The sequence below is a fragment of the Eleutherodactylus coqui genome, chromosome 4 (assembly GCF_035609145.1).
Source record: "Eleutherodactylus coqui strain aEleCoq1 chromosome 4, aEleCoq1.hap1, whole genome shotgun sequence".
NCBI lineage: Eukaryota > Metazoa > Chordata > Amphibia > Anura > Eleutherodactylidae > Eleutherodactylus > Eleutherodactylus coqui.
Genome location: NC_089840.1, coordinates 179,578,224 through 179,591,028, shown reverse-complemented (window position 1 = coordinate 179,591,028; position 12,805 = coordinate 179,578,224). Strand labels below are relative to the sequence as shown.

Genomic DNA, 12,805 nt, shown 5'->3' with positions numbered 1-12,805 from the left:
GTCATTATCAGGGAGTCTTATTTGCAGTACGGATGGATGAGGCATGAAGCGTAGTCAGATAGAGGCCAGGAGTCGTTATTGGGTTGTTGCGTTTGCAGTAGTGGAGCAAGGTGAGTAGGTGATGCTTGATCAAGAAAAGGGCACAATAATCCCCCACTGAGAGAGTGGCAAGGCCAGGCTTTTATAGGAAGTCCAATCAAGACAGAGGCAGGGTAAGGACCAGGAGGTAGGAACTAAGTTATTAGGACCATAGAAACAAAACTAGGGTTTGCAGGGGAATTTGTCCAAAGGCTTAGATGGTTCAACATGGAGAGCTGCCTATCTGGGAATAGGAGGTCCTGAGTTTGAGTCCCGATACCATTAGGGTCCCTATTACAAATTTTACGTTGGAGCTAAGTAGCTACTATAGAATATGCAAGCAGAGCAGGACACAGCCACAGCCTCTAATAGAAGAATGCAACTGTTTTGCATAAGCAAACAGCTGTAGTGTTCTCTGCACTTACAGTCCCTGCCCTGCTGTGAATTCACAACAGGACACAGGCACAGAGAATCCTATCAGTACAGCCAGCTGATAACAGCCTGCTCCGCTGATAACAGTTGATCACTCATTTCTAGCAAGTTAAATTGAGCGATCAACAACTTGTGCACAAAAACTGCACGATGTCCCTGTATTTAGACAGAACGAGAATCACTCAAAAGACGGCTTTGAGTGATTTTTGAGCAATTCTCGTTGTGTCTAAAAGGGCCTTTATACGTCTGCTGATTTGTATTGATCATGCAGTTGAAGGAGCTAAACAGCCTGAGTTGGAGGGTTTTCCAGTGTTGGCAATTAGCATGGAATTTCTGCTTAGAATCACTACTTTTTTTTCTTATAGCATTGTTCTAGGCACAGCTGCTATTCGTATGCAATCACAGTAGAATACAGTCCATTCAGGTATGGGAACATCTCTTGCCTGTTATATAATGCGTGGCAGGAATAGGTTATGAGTTTAGGAGATGGATTAATAATAAAAAGATGTGGCATATACAAATATGTCCAATATGTTTTCCGTTATCAGAGTTGACAAGAGAAGCATATAAATGACAAATTTAGGTATGCTACATCTGAGCAGAATAAGATATACATCTGACTAGGCCTGAACTGGCAGTATGAATAGACAATTAGGAGCCATCCGCAGTGCTACAGCTGAAATCCATTCTAGGCAACTCGTGACCATTATGAAACACAGAAGTCTCAGCTGTACACGTTTATTCAACCATCAAATAATGCAGGCAGAAAAATAAGTCCAAATGTTATATAAATAATTTGCATCGTTCTACCTGTTAATAATGCATGTATGTATAACAGAACTAAATAAATAACATCAAGCATCCTTGCTTTGAATGCACACAATATATGTTTAGCATTATTTTTAGCTTTAGTACACCAGCCACATGCCACTTTACTCTGAATAGTCTCCGTATTGGAAGCCATTATTTAATATCATGTAAAGTTCTTCTTACCCTGTTGGAAAACATTTACTTCAATTTGTTTGATTGAAATGAAACCTAAAAATAATTTTGTAGTGTATTTGGTAGAAAAAAGCTCCTCCAGTGTAGGACATTCTTTTCATCTTATTGTGCATTTAGAATGGTTTAAATCCAGGCTTTTTATTTAATGTTACAAAAGCCAGATCAGTTCTTGAATTTCTAGGCTTATACTTATTCATGTCGCAAGTAGAAAAGTAAAATTCTTTAGCATTAAATAGACTTATTTACACATAAAATACGCATGGCAGTGAAGAATTTCTTAACACTTAGGTAAATACCATTTTAGTACATAATGCACAATATATATACACAATAAAACACATATAGCTGCTCCTTTCATTCAGAAGGTGCTCATGCTGATCCCATAAATAACTCAATTTAGCTGTAATTCTTACTATATCAAACTTCAGCTTACAAGAGCGTACCTTAATTTTAAATCTTTTTATTTTTTTATTTTTGCCTCACTAAGTCTGCATTTATGCAATAATTGTGGTGCAAGTTCAGCAAACACATTAGAAAATTGCCCAACATATGTTGAACTTGTCAACAGGCAGCATGTGTTCCTTAGGTCTCTTTCACATGGGCGCTGCAATTTTTGGCAGGCCATGTCACGGCCACAGCGTGATCAAAAATCGCATGAATGAGAGCCAACCATGACAAAGTCACAGCTGCATGTCCTGTTTACGCGCTCATTCAGTTGGCCCAGGTCCGGCGAGTATATGCCAAGCCCGGGATACCGTCAGGTGGGGGGAGAGAGTTTAACACTGCTAAACTCCCTCCCCCTCTCCGCTCCTTGCCGGCTATCAGTTTTTGGGTAGTGTGATGGAACTTTTACAGTAGGGAATCCTATTGTAAAAGCCCTTAAATAAGCTCTAGCTGCAAAGAAAAAAATTAAATAAAATATACATCACCTGAGAGGCGCTGTCAGCTCCAGCACTTGGCTTTAGTCTTCTGCCAGCCTTTCCTGGATTGGAGGTTTAAATTCCCTGCCTCCAGGAAGTGCTGGCTGTGATTGGTTTTCAAGCACCGTGGCTAGCCAATCATAGCCAGCACTCGATGAACCAATCACAGCCATTCAATGCAATATGCAAGAGAAAGTCATTCAGTTTCTGCATGCATAAAACTGGCCGATGAGCCATTCAGTGTAAACAGCAGTCGTTCACTTTGAATAATTGCTTACTGTTAATGGACTAGCGATGCTCGCTGCTGTATAACAGCATTGTTTGTAAATGGGGCATTAGTGCTGCTGACTATGCACAGCTCTCTGTGTACTAACATCCAGAGCCCACAGAAAGAGAAAAAGTCACAGCAGCACTCCAAGGGTTAAGTCTCACCACTGGTGCAAGGTACTATGCAATAGCCCAGTTAGGGTCCCGACTCCCCGGGTCCACCGTTGGTCATTAGTATAGAAAAAGGAGAAGAACCAGGCAAAAATCCTCTTCTTTATTAGAATCAGTACATCATGAGGAAGCAAGCAGCTGCTTGCTTCCTCATGATGTACTGATTCTAATAAAGAGGAGGATTTTTAGTGAATGCTGCCTGGTTCTTCTCCTTTTTCTATACTAATATCCAGAGCCCAGCACAGAAGATCTCATAACGTCCTTAGGCTTCCCTCAATGGGCGTTTGCAAAAATGCTGAATTTTTCAATGCTGCATTTACTGCAGTTTTGGCAGCATTGGTACACATTTTCCCAGCGTTTTGGCTGTGTTTTCAGCTGCGTTTTTAGCACAGATGAAAAGGCAGCCAAGCAAGCTGGGGAAAAAAGCAATACTCATTTAGCAGGCACTATCTGGCTGCTCTCCGGCATTCCTGCTGGCTTCCGTGCAGTTGAGAGCGCCGACAGAGCATCTCTTGCTGGTAATCTCTAATTGAAAACCCCACCTCCAGCAATAGACTGGTTTGATTTGTTCTCGAGGCCCAGCTCAGCCAATCAGAGCCAGCGTTTGATGCATCAATTACAGCCATTTATTGAAGCAGTAGACTAAAATATCACATACTCATAGTGGTTATTCATGTGGATAACTATTAATTCCAATATATATATATTCAGAAATATCTATAGACTCCATAGCAGCTCATGCATGTGTAGTATAAGATGTACTATATGGTGGATGACATTAACAATCATATAATACATAATTACATTTGAGGATGAAAATATTTTATTTACTATCTAGAAATAAAAGATACACAGTTTTTTCCTTATATTACCATTTAATACTAATTCACAAAGGACCTGACCCCATAGTACTGTTTCATTTTGATGTTAACCAGAGTCACCATTAGGGCAGTCCCGATGGTACTGTAGTAAGGGCACCAGGCTAATGTGTTCAAATACAGGGGTCAAATGACAATAGCTTATTGTCTGCCATCTACCACAGAAGAATCACTCAGGGGGCCTTGATGGTTACTTAATGCATTCCATTTATAGTTCATACAAAGTGCCCGTTAATTTCACAGACCTTGCTATTTTCTGTCAGTCTCTCCAGAAATCCAGAGAATATATTATAAAGGTCATATTATTCTGTCTTGTACTTATTCCAAAAGGGCCATGCATGGAAAGGGGAATAACATGATCTGTAAACAGCATTATAATCATGCACTTTACCACATCCAATACTCTTGCTCTGATAGCCATCAAATATGCATTTTATGAATCAAGATAATAGAACATGAGCGATGTGGGACCTAAGTGACCATGTCCAAATGGAGTACAATGTTTTTATTTTGGAACTATACAGCATTTGGACTTACTGTGGTGGCTCTCTTGCAATGGAAATTAGTTGCAATACAAGGCACAGCTGCTATAGAATGCACGGCAATGTTCCTGGTAGGCACTAAAGTGGCAGTAGCACTTATAGAAGCGCCGCTGTCATTTCAATCAGCTTGAATTCTGAGCTGATCAACGGTTACAGACTATACTAGTATAGTCCCGGAAACCTCTCCCGTAATGCCCTTTTTTACTCAGAAAAAATTCAATAAGAAATTAAGGATAACTTACCCATAAATTCTATTCCTAAATGGTCTGCTGCACCAGGAAGAACATGCAAAAAATAGAGATAAGACAACATCAGTATCAGAAGTTTAAAAATACAAAAAATGATGATTAGTGTTCAGCAGGTGAGAACATAAAACTACTAACATGAAGAGTCACAAAAAACAGATATTCCTATACAAAGATTCCAAAAACAAAAATAATATATTCATCTAATAGGACTATAGATATTGGAAATTTCTGGCATACTGGCATCATAAATCATTCCAGCAGAAGTAACATCAATAATTCTATGCTGCAAACCCCCAAGATACCAGGAGTTCTTCATTGCGTTGTTTTGTCTGCAATTTATTTATTTTTATTCTTTCTTTAAGCCCTTGAGTGGCAGGTTTCTTACCACCCTGTCGTGCCCACCAGGGCAGGTTTTTTAAATGGTCTAATCATTTAATTTGCACTAATTTTGCAGTCGCGTTCCAAGAGCCATAACTTTTTCATTTTTCCATTGACACAGCCATATAAGGGCTTGTTTTTTGCGGGACAAGTTGTACTTTTTGATGGCATCATTTTTGGTTATACATAATGTATTACATAACTTTTGTAAAAAGCTTTGAAGGGAGATTGGGGAAAAAAAAAGAAATTCTGCCATTTGTTTTTTTGGATTTTATTTTTACCGCGTTCAGTATGCACAATAAATAACGTGATAACATTATTTTCTGAGTCAACATGATTCCGGCGATACCAAGTTTATACAGTTTTTTTATGTTTTGCTATTTTTGTACATTTAAAACATTTTTTTTTAAAGGTTTGCTTTTCTGTCGCCACATTCCAAGAGCCGTATTAATGTTATTTTCCCATTGCCAGAGCTCTAGAAGGCCTTGTTTTTTGCGGGATGAACTCTAGTCTTTATTTATCTAATTTTTTGGTACATGTAAAATTTTGATCGCTTTTTATTCCATTTTTTCTGTAATTCTGGCATGTTTTTTATTTTTATTTTTCACTACATTCTCTGAGCAGTGTAAATAATATATTAAAGTAATTCTACAGGCCGGTACGATTATGCCAATACCAAATTGTAATAGTTTTTTTTCTTTTTCCTGACTTTTTCACACTTCAAAAAAAAATAAAAAAAGTAATAAAAGTTTAAATCACCCTCCTTTTGCCATAGCTATAATAAAAAATCTAAATCATAAAAGAAAAATACATATTTGGTATCACTGCGTCCATAAATGTCCGATTTATCAAAGTAGTGCATTATTTACCCCACAAGGTGAACGTAGTCCAAAAAAAAAAAAAAGAATGCCACAAATGCACTTTTTCACTCACCCTGTCTCCCAGAAAAAATGCAATAAAAGAGATCAAAAAGTCGTATGTATTCCGAATTAGTACTAACATAAACTACAGGACATCTTGCAAAAATTGAGCCCTTGCTCAAGTACATCGACGAAAAATAAAAAAGTTATTGTGTGCAGAAGATGCAGCAGAAATTTTTTTTTTTAAATTAAATGTCTTTGAAAAAAAATACAAGTAGTACAGCAAAAGAAAACTGTACAAGTTTGGTATTGTAGTAATTGTACTGACCCATAGAATTAAATCATCATGTCATTTTTTGTTGCAGTTTGTGTGCCGTAGAAACAAGATGCACGGAAAGATGGCGGAATGTCATTTTGTTTTTCATTTTACTCCACTTAGAATTTTGTAAAAGTTTTTCAGTACATTATATGGTACTTTAAATAGCACCATTGAAAAAAACAACTCGTCCTGCAAAAAACAGGCCTTCATGCAGCGACATCGATGGATAAATGAAGGAGTTCTGATTTTTTAAACGGGGGGAGGAAACAAAAAAATGGGCAAAAAAGAAAAAAAAGGGCCTTGTCATTAAGGGGTTAAATAAGGTAGTAACTTCCTTCTCTGGGTCATTATGATGCAGGGATACCACATGTGTAATTTTATTTTAAATTTTTTTTTGTCCCTTTAGGGGACTTCCACAGAGACCCATCAGGACCTCCTGATCACATTCCGGGGGTCCGATGCTGACAGCCCTTTACATGCTGCAGTCACATAGACTGCAGCATTTAAAGGGTTAACACAGCAGAGATCAGAGGTTTTCTGTAATCTCTGCTGTAAGAGCTGGTGCCTGGCTGTCCTCTGACAGCCAAGCACCAGTTCTCCCTGCCACAGAGACCATTGGCTTGCTTCTGACAAGCCGATGGTCTCTATGGCAACCTGTAAACTAAGCAGGACTTTGAATTTAGAAGCGGGAGATTGCCGGCAGATCAGCGATATCTTCCTGCTTCTGTTTCTTGTCCTGCACTGGTTCTCTGTGGGATTGTTCAGGCAGAGCACACTGCCACAGCTTGTGGCATTGTACTCTGCAGCTCCCATAGTGATACATAGCCCGGAAATCTTCCTGGCTATATCGCTATGGGCAGTGGAGTTTGTCCCTGAAAATATACGGGCGTGCCACTCAAGAAGTTAAATGTCTTTATCGCTATATGTACTGTACCTCCTTACAAGGTTTAAAAGGTAACATGTCATCAAAAATGACTTATTGTGTACATACATTTTTATGTTAAACATTTTACAAAGAATTTTTTTTCAATGTCACGATCTGTATTTAAAATATAAAATCCCCAAAACTGTGCATTTTTCACACTGACCACTAAGCCTAATAATAGTCTGACACTTCCTGATCTGTAGAGAAAACTTTTCAGCAGTCATCTCACAATATGTGATGGTCAAAGCTTATCTACTCCTCACCCTTCACAATGATCAATGTATAGATCACAGAACATGCTTAGAACAGTCTCCTATATTAATCAATGGAACTTTTCCTGTACATTTTGTGAATGGCCCATAATTCCCACTACAAATCATCTCTAAATGCTGTTAAATGCAGTTCAGGTAAGAGAACAGCCCCGTAGTCATCCACAAACAGTAGATTAAAAAATATTCAAGAAGAAAATAAAAGCAGATTCCATAAATTGAAAATGTTTGGCTATAGGGTTTTAATTAGTTAAAACTATTAATTAGTTCAATAAGTTAAAAAATATATATATGTGATACATTCCCTTTACAAGCAAATAATGGGGAGATTCCTTAGACTCCACATGAATTGTGACCAACACCAAACCTGTTGTAATTTAGACAGTGTCTGGATCTGGCATTTCATAGGCAAGAGTAATGCCCAACATCACTGGTCTCCACGATACTTTAACAGTGGCTGGATTTAAAGCTCGGTTTCCCTGACACCTTTATATGGTAGGTGGAGATAAACAGGTTAAAGATGGCTCACTATGTGTTTGCCTACCAGGCAGACACTGTCTAAATTACAACTGGTTTGGTGTTGGTCACTATTTATGTGGCTTCTGATGAAGCCTACCAGTGGAATCAACAAGAATAGGTGTGCAAGAGACTTTAAGGGGTTATCCCATAGAAGCAAGTTATGTCCTATCCACGGGATAGGGGATAACATGTTGATTGGTCGAGGACTGACCACTGGAATCCCCTATGTGTCCTGAAGTGATGGCAGCAGTGGTTGCAAATGTGCACCACTGCTCCATTCATTTCAAAGAGACCTCCGGGGGTAGCTGAGTACAAGTGCTCGGTCTCAAGTCAACCCATTGAAATCAATGGAGCAGAAGTGAGCCCTAAAATAGAGGCACATACAGTGTTTCTGAAGAGAGCATCACATACCTAGTAACATAGGAAAGAAGGTCATACATCTGGTTATGTGCCAAATACTCCTCAACAAATTGTGCCATACAGATAGCAATCAGTACTAAATAGCACCATACTCATAGTGCCCCATCCAAAATAAGTGCCCCACAGTAAATAGCCCCATATAATATTTTAGGCACTAAACGCTCCATATATAGCACCCTATTTGCTTAAAGAACCCCAATATTCCTAATATTAATTTATGCTACCGTATATAGTAGACTAGGGATTAGAGATGAGCAAGCACCAAAATGCTCGAGTGCTCATTACTCGAGTCGAACTTTCAGTGATGCTCGAGAGTTCGTTTCGAGTAACGAACCCCATTGAAGTCAATGGGCGACTCGAGCATTTTTGTATATGACTGGTGCTCCGCTAAGGTTTTCATTTGTGAAAATCTTAGCAAATCACCAAAGTCATGTAAAAAACACAGAAATGGATAGGGCAGGCGAGGAGCAACATGCAGGGCTGCATTTCGGGCTCCGAGGTCTCACTATTACTCTCACTGAATGAAAGCTGAGAGCTGCCCCTGATTGGTCCCTGCGCTGAGCCAATCAGAGGCAGCACTCACTCACCCATTCATGAATTCATGAATGGATGAGTGAGAGCTGCCTCTGATTGGTGAGGCTGTGACCAATCAGAGGCAACTCATTCAGAAGGCGGGGATTTTAAATCCCCGGCTGCTGAATACTACTCACAGCAGTTCAGGAGAACTGCCGGCCAGCCGCGGCTGAACTCCGTCTGCCGGGACAAGGTGAGTATTTTTTTTTTTTTACTTTTTACACATTTCTGGATGAAGTTCAGGGAAGGGCTTATATTTTTAAGCCCTTCCCGAAAATTCATCCCACGCTCGCCGGCAGCCCATTGCTTTCAATGGAGCCGGCTGTATTGCCGGCTCCATTGAATTCAATGGTCAGTGCTCGTTTAATCGAGACGAGTACCGCGTGGTGCTCGTCTCGAGTTACGAGCATCTCGAGCACCCTAATACTCGAACGAGCATCAAGCTCGAACGAGTATGCTCGCTCATCTCTACTAGGGATTTGTAATTGCTGCTGTTTCTTCCTCCACAAATAGACTAAGTAGAGCAGTTGAAAAGGAGCTGGCAGCCCTGCAGATCATCTTTAGGCTGCCATATATGCATGTTGCAGCCTCAAGATGTGCTGCAGTACCTCACAATTACAGTACATTTGGCTGCCCTGTTCAGTACATTTTTGGAGATAGAAAAAGCAGAATTTAAAAACCTGCAATTCTAGTAGAAGCCCCTTTCAGATCCTCCAGGAGTGTGACTGGCTCCTGTGCTACCTGCATTCCCCCCTTCCACCCACAAATTATGTGTTCCAGTGCCTCCCATTATGAGGACAACACCTTAAGTGCAGTATAAAACAGTAGAGTCTAAGTCTAGTGCATTAGTGCTTACACTCAACTCTAAGACTGTGGGATCTAATAGGTGGACAGTGGGGATGACTTAAGGCTGTCAGTGACAGCCCAACCATCTTCCTTAATAATGCTATAATTACTCTCTGATCGGTTTAACAACTCCTGCTGCACCAATCAGTCCTATGCTGAAACTGCTCACTGATAGTAATCTGACGTCTGTAGTTCCACCACCCCCCAGTTCCAGCAGAAGGAGCAAGATGGTGGGGCTCTTGGGCTATGCAGCGGGGGTTGGGGCATAATGGATTCAACTGCATGTGGAGGGACGAGAGGAGGGAGAACCATGGACTGGAAGAGTAGCCCATAAAATGTCTACTATAGGACTAGGCAGGATGGCACATGCCCCCTCCAACCCCCCCCCCCCCCCCCCCCCCGCCCAATTTGGCCTTGAGTTTGGAGAATCCACATCTCCAGTAATAGACATTACAGTGCGAGAATAGCAACAAACATTATGCTGCATTTGATTACTATTTACACAGAACCATAGAATCTGGATTGACTGAAGATACTAATTATGGACAACATTTTTTCTGGATGATATAATAAATTATACTCAACAATAGAAAGTGCATCTGTTCTCACATCTTCCTATCATATTATATACTGTGATTGTGTTGTTCGCGTTAGTTATGCAAGAAATGGTTTGCAACTGCCTTCACATGCCATTGCGTGGAAATACTGTATCTCTATACTTATATTATCTAATGGCACAATATGAATTGAAAGACACTGCTATATGTCATCTTAGTTAGAATAGATGTTATTGGTAGTTATGTTAAATCCAGGCAGAAACAATCACAGTATGATTCAACTTAATGAAGTCATGACATTATATACAAATGACTGATCATTTCCTAATAATTGACCAATGAAGCCTGTTCCACTGTCATTGATTTTATGGCAACTCATTGCAAAATGTTTTATGTTTTGGCTAATGAGATTATTGTGATCACATATAACAATAAGCTCTAATATAAAAGTAATTGGTCATGTGAAGAATGATTGGGTAGTAAGGATAGAGTTATGTTGTTAATATGAATGTTAGGAATAAAAGCTAGAGAGCTGTTGATTACTTTATAGTTTATATAACCTAATAATGCTGGGTTATTGATTGATTTTACTTAACTCTATTAGGTGTAAAATGAGCTGGGATAATTGCCCACTATTAGTTAACATGATCTTTGGTGAACAGAAGACCCTTTTACACCCAACGATTATCACTTAAAATTCGTCCAACTGGTCGAAAGTGAGCAATAATCATTACATGTAAATGCGGGCACTATTCGCTCAATTGTCGTTTAATGCAGATTTTTAGCCCTCATAAAAACCATTGTTTGATCGCTCAAAACACATTTTATTTGAATTGAAGTTGTGCAGTCTTTTGAACGGCTTGCTAACTTGAATTTACTCATTGTGTTTGCGTTGCATACATAATGAGTACATTGTTTACTCATGCTGGGAGAAGACAATGGAATCCTGCTGGCCAGATAATCCCTCGCATAAACACACACCCACCTGAGCAAACAACTCCCACTGAGTTTACTTTAGCTAATGAGGAAATGGAGATGATTAAAGGACATTATCTATGCATGTAATTTTATGCAAAAATGTTGTCCATTCGTTTAGTCATGAGGCCGTTTTAGTAATCATTGCGTGTAAAAGTGGCTTTTCATTAATATATCAGAAATCCCCCAAAGCAAAACAAGCGCTTCTTAATTGCACAGTTAATCCATTAGTAGAATACAGGCTTTCATTTGTAGTTACTGTCATCTGTGGCCCCTTTCTAAAAAAAAATAAAACCTATGTTTCCTCTCTAACATCAAAGCCTATCCTGCCCCTTACAGCCCATTCATACTTTACATTGCTCAGCAAAGATTTGTGTTTCCATTAAGTGGCCACCAGTAAATTACATGTATAGTTGAAGGGAAGTGGACAGGTTTTGCTCATAGTTTCTCCACGTTAGGCTTTCTTTCCATTGTGGTCATTGCCAGTGGGTCTTGGGTTTTTGGTAGCTTTGATAGCAAAACTCTCAGTGATTTTCTTGTTCTGAGGCTCATTTGAATCCCAGTAGGAAACCTGACAGTCCCCAATATAGGGCAGTGGGGTCCATCAAGATTTGTTTGTATCTCTTTTGAAAAAAATGTAGCATAGTTGTCATGGCTCCATTATAAAGGAATGCAATAACACCAGTATGAACAGAGTCTTGTGTCTGGTCCCTTCCACTTAGGATTCAGAAAAAGTGAAGAGCAAAGAGGAAAAAAATATCAGATATTGTTGAATATTATATGTTATCTATGTACTAAAATTGAGGCTCTATTTTTGTTTCTAAGAAGAATGCTAAAAAAGAATTGGGACTAAAAAGCCAGGATTGGGCAGGGTCATCAAAAATTCAGAGCCTCCCACAAAGCCCTAAAACATTGATACAATAATGGGCCTCAAAGGTCAAGCAGAAGAAAGCCACACTTAAGCCTTATTCACACAATCGTATATAAGCAGTTATTGTAGCCGCTTCAAAAAATCAGGACCATCTAAAGCATTGGATTCCATTATATTCATTCAAATGAGTGATTTTTGGGCGCTTGAAAAAATTGTGCCAGAAAAAATAGCACATTGATACCCAAAAAAGATATGCTGGAAGCTCCCATAGGAGTTGAAAAAAAGGGAGGGGAAGACAGCTGCCTTTATTTATGCATTAATAGTCATTCCTAGGATTTCTACCAACAAAGGGATTTCCACACTGTAGCGTATTTTTTTGCCGATGTGCCGCAGCCACCCATGTGAATGGACGAGAACACACTAATTAAGATCCGGACTTGATCGATAGAAGAGTTTAAGAGGGGACTAGACATCTTTTTAGAGTACTGTGACACTACAGGATATGGATATTAAGAAGTCAGAAGGGTTTCTGATCGGGGGATCTTTCGACTACCTGACTTGGAATAAGAAAGGAACCTTCTCTGAAGAGTCCAGGAATTAATCTGGCTGCCATTATGGAGTTGAGAAGAGTTTTTCCTCCCCAGGGTGGGGTAAATTGGCTTCTGCCTCAGTGGGTTTATTTTGCCTTTGTCTGGATCAACATGGGGGGACAGAAACAGGCTGGACTGGATGAACATTTGTCCTTTTTCAGCTTA

The 12,805-nt window shown here is 39.5% G+C and overlaps 1 protein-coding gene across 2 annotated transcripts in view; it reads right to left on the bottom strand.

Annotated features, from left to right (window-relative positions):
* The window catches only part of NRG3 (neuregulin 3), a 930,270-nt gene that overhangs the window by 186,042 nt on the left and 731,423 nt on the right, over positions 1–12,805 (bottom strand). Inside the window, exon 4 of one of the 2 annotated variants that reach the window (XM_066600412.1) lies at positions 4,533–4,559. In XM_066600412.1, coding sequence (XP_066456509.1) covers positions 4,533–4,559 — 27 coding nt within the window. The remainder of the gene's footprint in view (positions 1–4,532; positions 4,560–12,805) is intronic. The other variant, XM_066600413.1, reaches the window with a different exon arrangement.